A 17,005-nucleotide genomic window follows, 5' to 3' on the forward strand; every position below is an offset into this window, starting at 1 on the left:
CATCGGCGCCAAACAAAATGCCATGTAGCTTTACATACAGCATCCGCTAGGAGGCCCTGCAGGACAAGTTTGTCTTCCCTGACTCAATGTATCTATTGACACTAATAAAATAAAGTACACGTTTGAATTTGACAAGCGAAATTAATGAAACAGTTTATATTAATTTAATTTGGTTGGGTTTTAATTATTATTTCAAATTTAAAATTACGGAAGTTTTACACGTAAAATAAGTTTTTAATAAATGATGCAAATTGCGACCAATTTTTGAAATATACTTGTGCAACAAAATTAGATAAATTCTACCCCATTTGAGATCATTTCCCCAAATTAAGAGTTTTTATACTCAAGTCAATCAGGTATTATTTATACTTACAGTTCAGCAAAAAGAAGTCATATTAATTATTGTATATTTTATTAAACGTACAAAAAATCTACAAAATCAACAGCTCAAAACAACTTGATATTCAATTTAATTTAAAAACTAGGTCAGTTTTGAAGAATCTTTTGTAATGTTTTAATATATTTATAACCTAGAACATTAACATTTTCACAAGTGCAAGTCATTTGCGCACACAATTTGTGTAGATGCATAGTATCCCCTTTATCACAGCAGACATCTCTGGTTTATCAGACCAATGATTTATGCTGCTAGAGGTAGTTGAAAGGTGTGGGGGATATTTTCTTGGAACACTTTGGCACCCGAAAAAAAGTTTAAGCCTAATTGAATATTGTTGCTGGCCACATTACTCTCTTTATGATCTTTGTTTACGTATCTTCTGATGGCGACATGCTGGTTTCTTATACATTATGATGAGTTCACTATATGACCTCCACAGTTACCAGATCTCAACCCAAAATAGTGACTTTTAGTTGCAGGGAAATAGGAGGCCAGTAAATTATCAGAAAGGATTTACAAAAAGTGATGAAACAGTCAAAAGATTTTAGATTATGCAAAAAAAAGTGTCTTTAGTACCCAAACACATCAATGTATTTTTGAAGAAGTGCAGATGCAAAGCACTTGAAAAGATACTCAGGTGTTCAAATTTGAAAATACACATAATACAAAACTACACAGTTGTGGGTTCTAAGAACATTTTGTATAATTATCTATAAATATTTATTTACACTATATAATAGAAATACCAAGAATTTATTTTGCATGTAGAAAATGAATGGAAGCTGCAATCTAAGTTCAAAAACAAGATTCTGTTTGTGGGAAACTAAAAACTAAAGTTGTTTTGAATCTGTAATATAAGGTAGAGCATTGAAAGACATATCCAGTTATGGCTTACAAGTAGTTTCTCAAATGCATTTTGGGAAATTCCTTTGTTCCCTGAAAACTTATAATAGTTTGATATTAATCTAATTCTTGGATTAGGCAAAATCTTATTTGAGTAGATTAAAAACAGGTACTACACTTTATGCTCTCTGGCCACCAGTTTCTAAGGTTTAGTTTTTTTATGGCAATTTTCTTTATTTCTTTACAGAAGACTTGAGCAACATCTAGTTAAAGCTGCACCTGTTGGGTACGATTTGTAGTAGAAATAAAAACGTCCAACTTGACTTGCTTCAAGTTGTCACTACTGCAATCCCAGCTAAAATAGATAAAATCTAATTCAGTTTTGTAATAGATTTTTCTTCCTTGTCATCAGGAAATAATGAACATACCTCCAAATGATTGGCTCATTTATTTTTTTAATAAAAATATTTCATGCAAATCAAAACTACAGCTATTTAATCAAATATGTTTGCATGTGAATGCATGAGAAGAAGCATTTGTACCAAATGAGTCACCAGCAACTGTAAACAAATTAACCTTTCAATTCCCATAAATGTGTAATTACAGATTGGTCGTAAAGCTAAAGAAGAATGTAGTTACATACAGTCCTCAGGAAACACATACATTGCAATTTGAATCCAAAATTCTTTTACATATTTATCTACAGGTCTTCATAAAAATACACTATTTCTGAAATAATCTTCTATACAAAATATCTACTATGAAAATGCAAATCCATATATTCAATAAGTTGATAAAGAAACAGCAAGCCAGACAAATTAAAAATGCAGTTGAAAATGAATGTGTTTAACAGGGAGCATAGTTAAATCCGACAAAATCAGTATCAGCTTTTGCTGAGAAACAAAAAGTCGATGCAACACAGAATAAAATCTTTTATATTCTGTCATCTGTTTGCTATTTAAAACTATCCAAATCTGGTGAAACTTTCATGTATTTATGTTGCATCATATTATCACATATAAAAACAGTTTTCATCTTTTAAATGCCCCAAAATTTCATGTTCTTGTATGCGAGAAATAAAAGCTTAAAGATGTTTTCTACAAAACATCACTGTAGTCTTTGGATTGTTTACATGTTTGAGTAAAATTAGATTAAAATTATGCTTTTTTTCCCAGTTTTAGTTTTGGTTAAAAATGAATGGCTTTACCTCTTGGGTTAATCCATCACATCCTAAGCAAAGTCAGGTAAATTGACCTTGAATATTAAAGGCTGTTTAATTGTACTACTTGACTATAACCACTGGTTGAGGAAGCTGTATAACAAAAACACACTCATAGGATATTTGACAATATCTTATTCCGGTTATGTGTACAAAAAATATATATAGTTTCTATTACTACTACAGCTACACTTACTGCTTTGGTCAGTTGAGACCCAAAACAATATATTCCTAATTGTAGAACATACCATACCCTAATAAATCTAAATTATGTACAAAGCAGTTAAAGCCACTTGTGCTTGTGCAGGGGTTTGAAAAAACCCCATTTGCAACAAAGAGTTTGGTAAACCATTCTATTTGAATGATATTTGACATATTTCATTAGTTTACCTAGAGTAGTATAACTATATGTTAAGGTTTCACATAAATCAGCAGTTACTCAACAACAAAAAGCCTCAATCTCAAAGCAGTCATTACTATGTACTCTGATGAGCTGCGTTTAAGTGTTTAAAATAACAGAAATACCTCCCTCTAGTGAATGATGTTGGTCATTACATCTAGCGAAGTAGAAAATATGGAATGAAGACCACAGAGAGCTAATAGCAGCCAGGCTACATTAGTTATGTATCTCAGGATGGATCTTTGTCCTACACTGTAAAAAAAAAGTCTCTAATTTATGGTAAAATACCAGCAACGGTGGTTAAAGTTTAGTTGCCAGTATTTTACCATAAATTAGAGACTTTTTTTTTTTTTTTTTACAGTGTATCCATCAGAACAGCCAACATGACCATAGATTGTTTCCAGTCTCCAGGGAGTAAAGAGGAGCGTCACACATTAGTGGAGCTTATTTGGCCTGAAATATGTTCAGGCAGGACATATAATTGCATTAAAAAAAAACAAAACAAAAAAAAACCCTTTCTTGAGGGAATTCAAGAGGTCTTATCAGAGAAAGGGTAGAAATCTTGCCACTACATTTTAGTGTCATCTGGAGTGGGCTTCTCATTCTCATATTCGTTCTCTGGGGAAATTAGATGGTATGGCTTTTTCTCTGGCTGGTCAACCATCTGGTTGCCCAACTCTAGGTCATTGACTCTCAACTCGTGGCGAGACAAATGTTCTACGATGCCAGCTCCGATGGAGTCACCAAGGACGTTGGTGGTGGTGCGCAATCGATCACTGAGAAACAGAAAGAACATGAAAACAGTCAAGAGTGCAAAAACAGGATTTCAAGATGAACCAACAAAAGAACATAAAACATAGCGTCCCTACAAATAATGCCAAAACTGCAGGGTATATTCAAAATTCAATCAATAGGCAAACAGAGCAATTGCGATGTAAAGCTTTAGTACATTTTGAACAAAATCTGCAACTTGTTGTTAATTCGCCATTCAAAGGGAGTGGCTAAAGCCCATTCTCCTAGATACTTACAGGAACCAGTCAACAGCAATGATCAGTGAGATGTCGTCTGTGGGAAGACCTACAGATGTTAGCACTATGATCATGGTAACCAGGCCTGCCTGAGGTATTCCAGCTGCACCGATGCTGGCTGCCGTGGCTGTGATACTGAGGAGAAAATGATAGACCCCAAAATATTATTTATCTCTTTTTTTTCCAGTAACCTTCTAATTTTGGTTGCTGTGGCATTTCTTTCTGATTGTGCTAAAGCAAAGGAACTCATGTCCATTAAGCCTTTCCACAGTTTATCAGCCACAGCCAGAAAAGTCAATATATTCAGTGGGATAAGATAGAGAATGATGGATGATATTAAATCTCTCTTTTGATGAATAAATATATGCAAAACCCCAAAGGTTGTGCAGAAACAGTAGAAAACACACCAAACAGGGCAGCAGCTATAACTGCAGTGAAAGAGGATTGTACAAAGTGTTGACTCAGAAGGACAGAACGCAAATGTCACACTTTTTAGATGTTGTTGTAGCACAGTTAATCAATCAAAGAGCCACAGATTTAGCAGATTTAGCTTAGTACATTTAGTTCGGGATAAAAGATTTTTTAATTGAGTCTTGCTTTTTTTTTGTTTCGTATTTTTGAACTAATATTGTTATGAGCAGCAAAATTTTGCAATACCTGATGGTGAGAATCTGTCCAAAGTTAAGGTCATAATCATTGACCTGTGCAATAAAGATGGCTGCCAGGGCCTCGTATAAAGCTGTTCCATCCATATTTATGGTGGCTCCGACAGGGAGAACAAAACGGGTCACGCGCTTATCTACCTTGTTGTTTTCCTCCAGGCATTTAAAAGTGATGGGTAATGTGGCAGAGCTGTGTGAGAACAGAGGGGGTAATAGGAAAAGTCATAAGACACAGTAAAAATGTTCATGAAGACATCTCCTTGTCTATGTCAGTCGAATCACAAACCTAGAAGATGTTCCAAGGGCAGTAACAAGTGCTTGCAGCAGCCCAGCAATGAATAGAAAGGGATTCTTTCTGGTGATAATGAAGTAGAGCGTTGGGAGGACTATGATGGCGTGGATGAGCAGGCCACTAATGACGGTTACTGTATACATTCCCAGCTGGCCGCCCATGGCTGAAATGTCATCCATCTCCACAATTTTACCAGCAATGAGGAACAAAATACCAACAGGGGCATACCTGAGGATAGCGAGTTTTACAAAAGAAGGATTGAAACATTTCATTACATGTCATTTCTTTTTGATAATCCGTCTTTCTAGCTCACATTTCTAGTACATACCACATTATGATGGCGACCAGCCTCATGATGGCCTCATTGAGGCAGTCAAAGAAGTCTCTGAGGGGTTGTCCTTGTTCCCTCATGTTCCCAATGATCAGACCAAAGCACAAGGAGAACACCACCAAGCCCAGGGCGTTAATCCCATTCACTGATCCTGGCACTGGAATCATCTCCTCTTGGGCTATTTGCTGGCTGCCATTTTGGAGGAATATTGTGTCGTTCACCGTAACAGTTACATGGATCACTCTCTTGGCATAATGCGTCTTGAACTGAAGTTTAAAGAAAAACAAATGTGAATTAATTAATTCTGTGAGCGCCACAGTGCACACACAGAATCATTTGCGTCCCAAATGAGTTTTCTATTGTTTATTTGCATGTCCAGTCAATGGGTGCATTGAGTCAGGGCTGATTGGATTTAAAGTTTCTTGTTTATTTCAAAATTAAATTGCTATTTGGGTGTCTTTTAGGATTAATGTGATTCAGTATTTTACATAACTGTCTGCCTGCCCAACAGCACATCCATTCATCCATTCATCCTGCTATTTTCCCATTTTGTTGTCCATATCTCTCAGAGTGCTTCCTCGATTACATGCGTGTATAAAAAAGGAAATGAAAGTGGAAACTTGCAAGGATCTCAACAGCTTTTGGATAATCAAATAATGCAATTACTATTGATATTATTGTTTTCTGAGAACTGTTTTGATGGGATTTTTCTTTTAATTTCTTCCCGACTTCAAAATTTAAAGAGCTCGATTTCATGGAAACAAACTCAAACCACATCCTGCAAAATAACTTTACCGTAACTTAAATTTTCTCTGGCTTTGGAAAAGTTTGTTATACTGGCATGTTTTAATAATACAATGTGATACTGAAAGAAAGCATGTGGGCAAAACCTAAGGAAAGAATACACATTTTTTTGTCAAAAAGAAATCTCCACCATTCAGAGAAGATTTAATGGCTGTTCTCTGACATCTTGTTATGTGATAAATTTTAATTATAATAATGCCAAGTTTGTATTATGTGGCACTTACAAAGTAAAAATGTTCACCTGAGCTTTCCGTAAGAAGGACATTTGTGATGTTGGATACTTCAGAAGGAACATGAAACCAAATCTTCAACTAGAGATACGTTTCTAGAGAAACACCAACTGGTTCAGCTACACTGGTCAGTAAATACCAGTGTAAAGTCTCTTTGAGTGGCCTACATTAGGATGACGTAATTTCATTTCACTTCTAGGATATTTAATTAGAGAGATCGGAAAAAGAAAATATACCTGTTTGGTGCAAGCTTCCACAAGGTTTGGAGGAAACATATTTCTGGAGAAAAAATAAACAATAAAAAGTAAATATTTTAAAGAGTGAACCTGCAGCACCTACTTTTCTATGATAAACAAGTTCTTCTTTCGAAATAGGTAAGTGCTTTTGAACAATTTGTGTTTCTGAAAAGTTTCTACATCTAAAAAGCAACAGTGTGGAAACTCCAAAGTGAGAGTAGGTCCTGAATGATCTATCCAGTCCTGAATGGATAAAAGATATCTCTATATCCTTAGTCTATTTACAAGACAAAATGATCACTTACAACACATGTGGGTTTTGCTGTCTGAGTTTTGGTGAAACTCTTTTGGTTTGTTTAGGAAGCACTGTTTTGAATACCTGATAAGATCCAGAAAGGCATCAGCAGGGCTGACCTGCTCTATCTGTTGCTGCTTGGTGAACTCGTCCTTGGATCCCTTTCCAGGGTGAATAATAAGCACCATGACTATACCGATGAACACAGCAATCACAGTTGTGGTGGTGTAGTAGATCACTGCCCTCACGCCCATCCTACCAGAAGCCCGTCTATCCAGAGAGGCGATACCTAAAGAGGACAAAATCATTAAAAAAGAAAAGAAAAATTTAGTTTATTTATTTTATTTTATGTATTGCACAAAAATGTAATATTTCTGCCGCTGTAGGAGTGTGTTTATTCAGCAGCGTATTTTTTTTCCACCTTTATATGCCATGTAGCGGAAAATATTTGAACATATAAACAATGACAAAAAGCTGCAATTGTGTCTGTGTACTGTGCAAGTGCGAAATTTATGTTTGTGAATAATATCTTGGCTAAAAACAAAAAAAGCTGATTCCGATAGCTTGCTTGCTTAAGTGTGCACACCCTGATACTAATATATTACCAAAAGAACCCTTTTGAGTCTCACTTTTTGTGGTAGGAGTCTATCAGCTTATCTGTCACATTTTGACTTTACAATATTTTCCACTGCATCTTGCAAAAGTCTCAGATTGCAAAGATATACTTTGTCTACAGGCCCTGCAAGTATTTCACATATTTTGTTTTTGCAAGATTTAGTTTTGTACTTAGACAAGGCCATTCCAAAACTTACATTTTCTTCTCATCTTTTTGTTGCTTTGGTATTTGCTTAAATTCACTGTGCTGCTACAAGTGAACTCCCACTTCTTTTTCAATCTTACACAGATAGCAGAAAGTTTTGCCTTAAAACAGAATACTTTCAAGGTGTTCATAATTTGATTTACCCTGACAAAACCCCAGTTCTCTCTCAAGAAAAACAACCCAAGATTTTGATGGTAATACCACCACATTTCCAAAGCATGGGGACTTTTCATTGTTGATTTTGTGCCAAACATACGTATGAATCAAAATCAAAACCAAAACGTAACCTCCATCTATACATCCTGAACTTTTTTGTATTCTTCACCTATCTGATACCTTTATGAGATCCTGCTGATCTTTTCGAAATTATGTCTTAAGCTAAAGGACATTTGATTCATAGTAAAATTAAATAGAAACATGCATTGACAATTGTTTAAGGTTGCAAACACTAGCTGCAGAAATAGGTTATTTCAGGGGGTTTTTAAACTTATTTTTCATCAAAAAGATTTGTTGACTTATACAGCATTTACATCAGAATAAATGTTGAAGACATTTTAAAATCATTTATCATAATCTCTGTTATATTTTTATTCTTTAGCACAAAAGACTGGAACTTACCAGGGGTGTTTGGCTTATGAAAGATGGTAATAATTCGATTGTGATTATTAGTTACACCTGCCCATCGCAATCAGAATAGCATTGATGTGCCGCTAATTTCAGTACCTTTGTGTGTCCAGATAGCCTGGGAAAAGGTTTGGTGATTACAGGGGGAATACACCCAACTGGATTATCATCTCTGACTCCCACAACAAAGAGCCACAAGAAACACAATCTGACTGCGACCTTTAATGCTGGAAAAACAACACCTGCTGCTAAATCCCTTTGGGGAAAACTAGAAAAATCTGCTTTTATTTAGCAAATTCGCCAACAGCTGCAGAGGTAAAATATCCAAAATATGGATCTTGAATTGTCATTTTGTCCACAAATTGGAGAAAAAGTAGTACACAACCTCTGCTTCTGCATCTGCAAAGTCCGACATGTCTCTCTCTGTGTGTCATCAGTTTGTTGTGAACACAGTGTGCAGAGATGTTAGTTGCTGATTTCTTGGCTAAATCCAGGGCATTGTTTGTCCCTCAGAGAAAATGATACAGGGAAAGGTGTAACTGTATGTACAAGTGATGTCTCTTTAATCCCTTTCAGCGCAACTCTTTGTTGTGTCTGGCAAAGTTTTTCAATTTAAGAACAAGCTTTGCTACTAAATTACAAAAACCTGAAGCAGACCGAGAGCTAATGGTTCTCACAATAAACCATCTGTAGGGACAAAGATGGAAAAAAAGGCCACAAAAAATAACCTGAATTAGGAGACAGGCTGCTTTAAAATGGTTCAATTCAACCATTATCTTTCTTCTGAGTTTTCTAAGCAGGCTTTGTCTATTTGAGAGATTTATGCACTCCTTTGTAGCTCTTTGATTCTACAGATGTTTGCTGAGACGTCTGTGGATTCCTCAGAAGGTCAGTGTTGGTTGAAGATCACAACTTTACTGCTTGCCTCAAGAACTTTGGAGTTTAGGAATGACTCAGTAGAGTGAAAATGATTAGAAAACCAATTAGAAGTATCAAACAGTATCATTAGAAAGAGTACAAATGTGTTTGGATGGACATGCTGCCCCAGAATTGGACCTGTTTGTTCCTATCACCTCATCAGATTAGGACTCAGGCTTTCGTCCGTCTCTTTCTGATCTTCTCCTTCTCCTCCTTCATTCACTCATCCCCAGTTTTTTTTATCTCCTTTCTTTTCCACACCTCCATCACAATCTCTTCTTTCAGGGTGCCTTTTTGCACCCCAGTCTGCTCTCCTCTTGTCTCTCCCCAAATCTTTTATCCCTCCTCTCTTTTTTCTAGTTCTCTTTCATTCCGCATTCGCTTTCTTCCCGTTCCCTGTCTGACGACCCTGGGAAAACTTGTTGACTTAGTCCACCCTGCACGTACTCACAATGATCACCAGACTGTTGTCCAGGCAACAACAGATGCAGCCTCCCCAATTCAATCTTTTCAAAAGATTGAAAGGAACAAGATTGAAGGAGCGCAAGCTGAATGACTTTCTGTGTAGTTTGGGGGAATGCTCATCAGCTGGGCTCTGTGAGTCAGTGTGAAACACAGCATGTGCAGTGCCTCTAACTTCCTCACATTTTGTCAAGTTACAACTACAAACATTAACATTTTGGAAACTTTATACAGTAGAACACTAGAATGTGTTTTGTTGTTTTCTGAATTTTAAAATTGAATTTCAAATTGTAATACTGTATTTTCTTCTCTTCAGGCCTTTTATTTTTCTTTTTATTTCTGCAATATAAAAACTCTCTGGTGGTCTCCCATTATTCTGTAAAGCATTTAGTTTTCAGGTTGTACTGAATCAAGTGTGATGGAGTCGACTGAAATGAGAAGAAATAAAGATGTATTAGCAAACAAAGCTTCTTCGAGGTTCTGTTTCTCATTTAATGAGCAGACCACATAAGCCTCTTTCTCATAAGTCTCTATCTGTTGTTCTTCCCCTCATCCGCCTTACAGCTCAACCCTCTTTACCTTCCCTCATTTCTTACCTTCTGGGGCCCCACTATATTCAGCTCAAAACACCGCATAGGGCCCCTCTGAGGTCTGCTCGAATGTTTTTAGGCTCACAACTCAGCTTCACTTGTAGATCGAATCAGCTCAGAAGCAAGACATTTTCACGTGAGACAACTCTTTTCACATAGAAGCACTACTCAGAATCATGTCCTTTGGACATGTCATTGTAGAAATTGCAGAAATAGATTATTCACAAAGTCTTGCTCAATATATAAAAAATGCTGCTGTTATTTCAACAGAGTGGGATTAAAGCTGCCTGGTTAATTTAGGATGGGGGGGGGGATGAAGCTAAAGTATATGAGATTATTGTTCCGATCAAAACACAGGGCTTGCAGATTCATAATTTTCAGTAAAAATGTGAAAAAAACTAAACAGTAATTAAATCAAAAAGCTTCATTTTAATATAAACAATATTAAATTACTAAATTACTAAATTAAATTGATATCCTTGATAAAAAGTGACTAGACTTACTAGTGACTCTTTACTAATTTATATTTGTGACATCAGAAATATCTAAAGTTGGTGAAGATTCATCATTTTATTAACATGTTTATAGACTTAAAAATAACAGTTTTAATACTTTAGTTCTTTTGTCTTTTACATTACTAACTTTTACTGTAATGAGTCTTTATTTTAGTTTATTGGTTATTTTTAAATGGCGTCTCCTCATATTTGATAATCATGAGCTGCATGATTTTTCATCAGAGTGTTAAAGACAGCTCTAGCATTATAAATATTATTGAATATAAACATTAACAGGATTTTATGTAAAACATCATTTTGACTTACTTGTAGAAATGATTATTCTAAAAAAAGATTTAAACACAACCTACTCATGGACATGGGAGTGGATACACAATTTTCTAAAGATTAAACCAACTATATACAAACTCTTATTATGCTAAAGAAAACATTTTAAGATCCTGATGTTAAAGAGAAAGTAATATGTATTTTTCAGGCATATAGTAAAATTTTAAAGCACAATCAAGTAGGTATGTTGACTTTAGTAGTTATAAAAAAAATATATATATATATAAAATATATATATATATATATATATATATATATATATATATATATATATATATATATATATATATATATAAATGTGAGCTAGAAGAAATTAGATTTTGTAATTTAATGCTTTGAAATTGGGCTGCTATCTCTTTAAAAACTCCTGCTCCTCCTCTATTAAACATTTAACTATATATATATATATATATATATATATATATATATATATATATATATATATATATATATATATATATATTTTTTTTTTTTTTTAAACCAGTGCTAGCTTGTATTATGAACTCAGCTGATGCGCAGTTAATTGCAGTTGGCTAGTCTGAAGGAGCTGAGTAGGGGAGTCACGAGGGAGAACCGCTTGGAAATTGCAGCCCTGAGGAGGAGCTGTGCCTCAAAGGTCTACCCATTTTACACAGCTGAATTGACAGGAGATTTAAGGCTTTCTCAAACATGCATGAAAGAATTAAGGTAACACTCCAGGAATGTTACATCATGCTATAGCATTATAACATGCTGTAAAGCTCAAAAAGAGTGGATTTTAGATAGCACTGCACCTTTAAATACAATTGTGGTTCTGGATGACAAATAATTTTAAAATGTAACTTATTATTATAATCTTTTTTTTTCTTCATTTCAAACAACATTTTTTTTTACTATAATTAGATTTTTGTTGGTTTAGTAAAACAAATACTGTAGGTTTTGACAAACCTACAGTATTTGTAGGTTTGTCAAATAGTATTTTTTTCTAAATACTATTCAGGGTACATCATATTCCTCCTATGATGCAATCCATTCAGTAATATGAATATAAAACATTTATTAACTCTTTAAACATTGCTCAAAACTGGAATAATTACTACCTTAAAATCATAATAATGAAGACATCATTCTGTAATAATTACTCCTAATTAGCCTTGACGGAAAAAGGAAAACAGCACTTGAAGACAAAAGAAACTGCTGTAGTAATGTAACTGCTGATAATGTATACTTTTCTGGAAACAGAGACAAACAACTTGGAAACTGAACGACGTACTTCTGTGATTTCTACACGCTGTGGCTGAGATCATGTGTTGTGAACAAATCAGGATGCTGATGTTATGCTCTGCTGTAGCACAAAGCCGACTATTATAAGATGTGTCTGTGTCATCCCCACTGAACACCGGGCTCTCTCCCTGTCAGTCACCGCAAAAGCCGAACATTTACTCCTGCAGTATTTGTCAGTCAGGGTTACGTAAAACTAACCACTGGCTGCATCCTGGCACTGTTGGCCAGGTGATTATACAAGTGAATACAATTTCTCCTTCAAAACAAACAGGCCATGATCCATAGAAATCTCACCAGGACGCCTTCTGTTTTTGCTGTTCAGAAATACTGATCCGACTGGGAAGGGCTCAGAACAGCACCTGGGTAACGTACATTAAACACAATAGAATAACTGGTGTCGTTGCATCCGAATCAAAGCCATTATTAGGTCAAACATGTGATTCAGAACAGAACTGCAAGTCAACATGTTTGAATGTCGCTTCTGAGCTCATCCACCTTGATGGCAACAAAGCATGTTGGCTCACAAAATAGCTGGCTCACTTTGCCGCTTGTAATGTACTTATAGATCGGTGGAGCCGCAGAATAATAAACAAGCAGGCATCTGTGGTGTTTCACAACAGAAGGGCTTCATCCAAAGACAAAGCTCAAAAGTCAAAGAACGAAATGTAAAAGGAGTTGTTGACAGAAACAGTGTTAGAAGACAAAGGGGGAGGATTTTCTAACGACAAAATGTGAAGTAAGCTGTGGAGTCATGCAGAGGAGACACAGAGAACGTTGGATGAGAGAAATACAATACTGTTAATACGAGGCGACGGAGGAGCATGTTGCGTTGTCTTTAAGTTGTGAGATAAAAAGGTTAAACGAAGAACCGTGGGAGTAGATCTGTGGATGTGTGTTGCTGAGTATTTAAACCAGGTGCAGTCAAGGACAATGCTTTTCACAATAAACAAGCTTTGAGGGTGATCAGTTTTACTACATTAATATTGAGATGCTGGTAAAAAAAGAATATAGGATCAAATGAGTGCAGCACATGAAAAAATTGTTAATACACCATTCAATATCTGTCTCTTTTTCTTTTTCCATTTTTTGTATTTATGTAAAATAAATTGCTTATTTATTTAATTTCTAACGGTGGTTTTCTGATTTTATTATCCCATGAAATGAGATGTATTTAGTGATTTCAGGAGGGTGGATTGTTCAGTCAGCTTGTTAAAGAAACACAGAACAGGAATGTGTGCCTCATCAGACAATGGCCCGGATGGCCCCCAAGCTGGTTAACATTGTTCTAGTGTCACTGTTGATGATATGCTATGTAAAAAGAAGGCATTTTAAATATTTTGTCATCTACCCCATAGCGTACCTCCAATCTTTTCTTTTTATGAACTTGTACTTTTTTCACACTGAAACTCTTTTACTAATACAAACAAGTCAAGATAGAACAAGCATCCAGCAACACTTCCAATTAGTATTTTTCTTGTCAAATGAATACACGTCCTCTTTCTGATCCAGCTTGTTGTTACACAAAGCTCTTATATAATACCTGTGATAAGACTCGAGACCAGCAATGGCAGCACCAGCATCTGGAGCATTCTCATCAGCAGCTCTCCAGGAAAGGAGAAGTACTTCACTTCACGGTAAGACAGTTTGTATGGACGCAGAGAAAATCCCAGGATTATACCTGCAGGGAGATCAGATGTGGAGGAAAAAGTGGTAAATTATGATAATCTACACAGTACCAGAAAGAGTCGAGCAACAGTCTTCAACCAGAACAAGTCACGTGTCTATTTTTATGTCTTTTTTATGTCTATTGTACACTCCACCACAAATATATTGACAGTTCCAGCTGACAGATTGTGAAATCTGACAAACATCACATCCTAAATTTAACAATCTGACTTGGTGTATTTCTAGCTACAGACGTCCCTTGATTTAGTCGGGTCAGCTTCACCTCCTCCTGGGCAGAAGTCAGGGGTCAGTAGAGAGAATTCAAAGGTCAGGCATGGGGTCATGGAAAGACTAGTCTGTTAAATCCATCAGCGCTGACTGTGTTAGGTCTTTGGTCCATTATGCTGCAGGGCTGCTGGTGACAAGGAACCGATCAATTATTGGGCTGATTTGGGGAATTTTTACGAGGAATGATGAGGTCTCGCTTGTAATTAACTAAATTGCTCAGAGAGCCCAGAATATAAACCATTCAGTGGTCCAAGAGAAAAGCAATCCTTAGACAATTTATTCCTTACCTGTGATAACAGCAGTGATGGTTAGAATGACAAAAGCATTTTTCATGAAGAACCCCTTCACTTCGTCCTTCTTGATGTTCTCCACTCTCTTCTTGGCGAGCAGCGACCTGGACTGGATCCCGGCTCGGATTTGGTGAAGACCACTGCGGCTCCTCTGTGGATTCTCTCCATTGCTTTGAGTCATATTTGTGGCTGGAATCCGCAGAGCTGCTGTTCACAAGCAGGCCTTCGCAGTGATGGAAACACTACAGATGCGCTGATGACCAGGTTCAAGTCCTGTTGCTCCTGAGTGTCACACCTCTCCTTTGGTTAAAGGATTTGGAGCAGGATTACCTGCTCAAAAGAATGACGTAAATATCAATAAAAATGTCATAATGTGACACAGACAAGAAGTTTTGTTAGATGAAACACGGGGCAAGCACAAAAACAAGTTATCTGTGTTAAATTACAATATTTCCGACTGCTGTTTTGTCTGATAGAAACAATATTAACACTAAGACAGATAAAACATCTTTTATACACAGGATTTCTAACATCCAAGTCAAGACAAAACTGCATTCTGAGTTAAACACCAGCATTCTACTGGCAGCTGTAAAGAATTTGCAAACTTCCTTTTCTGCACACACGTGTACAGTTCTGCTTAGACAGGCAGATCAATTCAAAAATAGAAACTCTGCTTCTGAGTTATACAGTAGATGATAAAATATGGACACAGAGGCTTTTTTCAATACCTTTAGGTTTGAGCAATAAGGTCCTCTGGAGCAATGTCTGAGTTTTCCAGGGAAAAGGTCAGGTTTAAAGCTTGGATCAGTGTGAGAGGGGTCCTTTGGCTATGAGCAGACTGTGCAGCCAGCAATGAAGAGATATTCAGTGAAGAAAGATAGGGGTGGGGAAAGGAAAGGAGGGCTCAGCGTCAGGGATGAGGGAACGAAAGAGCCAGTGAGAAAATGGAGGCGGTGCCCTCGCAGAAAAGTGGTAGTCACTGAGTCGCACAGAGTGAGCTTGAGGGGAAATGGAGGGCGGGGGGTAGGCAGCTAAAAAAGTGAAATAAGGTAGAGGAGGGGTGCTTTTCAGGCAGAGGCAAACTTGAGGAATAATGAGCTTTTCAAAAAGCAAAAAGAAAAAAGGACCTTCTTGTGTTCTTCTGTCCCTCTCAGCTGTCCTTTGAAACAGTGGTTTTTTTCATGCTTCATAAGTTCAGCCTGACCAGGGGTTCCTGCAGAGAATGAGTCAACATAGTAAAACAGACCCTATCAAACAAAATGGGGTTGATTAGCAGTGTGTTGTGAAAGTTGAACCATGACTGTTATAACCAAGTGCACGGCTCTCAGTTAGAAGAAAAATAGAGGCTTTGGAAATATTTTTGCAAGTAAAATCTGGTGTGACTAGGATATGGATTTGGCTGACAGTGATTAGCAAATAAACAGCGTAATTAAGTTCAAAGAACAGGGGATGAAGTTGTAGAGACATTAAACCAAGGTGAGTTTAACTAGCAGTAATAATAATGCATACCACACTTTTGAGATTTGTAATGTGTAAAAGAGAAAAAAAAGACAATAAATGTAAAACCATGTAGCCTATTCCTTCTGCTTTTATGTTCTAATTAATTTATGTGGGCCTGTCAAATAAAACCCAAGTAGGATGTGCTGACAATTTTATTTGTAACAGATGTGAAAAAGTTCAAAGGGTATGAACTCTTGGAAAGCTCAATGTGTGTATGATGTTGGAACATCTCCAAGAAGTCAGCAAAATAGTCTTCTTTTGTGGCCTTTCAGTACATTTCCTCTATGCAAAGTCCTCTTGGTGTTTACATATAAAAAAAAAACATCTGTGTAGAATTTAGTATGGTAAACTAAAAAGAGACAGCAAATATTTGCCAATTGCAAGTGGGGCAACTGGTTAACTAGCTTCTGCCAAGAAAGCAACGTCATTTGTACATCATGCTTCATGGAAGTTTGTAGAAAATTAGCGCAGTGCAGTTACACTTCATGTTATTTAAAACAATGGATGCTTCACTTCCTACAAGAGTATTATGCAATGCACTGGCATTTATTCTGGCAGAAAAATCCACCAAATACAAAAAAATCGGTTTTAAATAAACAGTGGATTGTTATGTGCATAATTTTTCACCCGAGTTGTTTTTATTAACTTTGTGTCTTTCTAAGAACATGAGTAACACCCGTAATATGACAACAACCATGGATGTATTTGTACTGATTTAAAACGGGATTAATAAAAATTAGAAGATTTTTTTTCTCTCTCTTTGCTTTGTGTTCGGATCAGATTATTTGCGCTTCAGGAAAAGGAGCTGCACATTATTACGGTGTTTGGTTTGAGTTAGTTTGAGGAAAATTCCAAGTGGAGCAGCAACATGTTTTAAATTATGAAAGAGTCTCCCACTATGATGTAAAAAAAACCCCCAACTTTTCAGATACAAATTGTGGTCTCAGAGGTCTTGAAAAGCTCGGGGGATTATTACTTGTAATAAGCAAGACTTTGTTTCTCAAGA

General features: G+C 36.3%; 1 protein-coding gene across 1 annotated transcript; it reads right to left on the bottom strand.

Moving 5' to 3' along the window:
* Positions 1-1,669: 1,669 nt before the first annotated feature.
* On the bottom strand, positions 1,670-15,427 carry slc1a3a (solute carrier family 1 member 3a). The gene is made up of 10 exons (XM_008418484.3): positions 15,228-15,427; positions 14,497-14,829; positions 13,797-13,934; positions 6,822-7,026; positions 6,443-6,485; positions 5,170-5,438; positions 4,836-5,069; positions 4,545-4,739; positions 3,888-4,022; positions 1,670-3,635 (listed from the first exon to the last, which is right to left on the bottom strand). Exons 2-10 carry the CDS (start codon positions 14,678-14,680, stop codon positions 3,428-3,430), a joined length of 1,611 nt encoding a protein of 536 aa, XP_008416706.1. The 5' UTR covers positions 14,681-14,829; positions 15,228-15,427; the 3' UTR covers positions 1,670-3,427.
* Between the last annotated feature and the right edge of the window lie 1,578 nt (positions 15,428-17,005).

Source organism: Poecilia reticulata, chromosome 9 (assembly GCF_904066995.2).
Source record: "Poecilia reticulata chromosome 9, P_reticulata-male-v2, whole genome shotgun sequence".
In the NCBI taxonomy this organism is placed as follows: Eukaryota; Metazoa; Chordata; class Actinopteri; order Cyprinodontiformes; family Poeciliidae; genus Poecilia; species Poecilia reticulata.

Bases quoted from the DNA above. Each gene is read 5' to 3' on its own strand.
- slc1a3a (XM_008418484.3), bottom strand. From the start codon at position 14,680: ATGACTCAAAGCAATGGAGAGAATCCACAGAGGAGCCGCAGTGGTCTT. The intron at 7,027-13,796 runs GTATTATATAAG...TGTCCTCTTTAG, and splicing joins GGTCTCGAGTCTTATCACAG to GTATCGCCTCTCTGGATAGA. The intron at 5,070-5,169 runs GTATGTACTAGA...CGCTATCCTCAG, and splicing joins CTGGTCGCCATCATAATGTG to GTATGCCCCTGTTGGTATTT.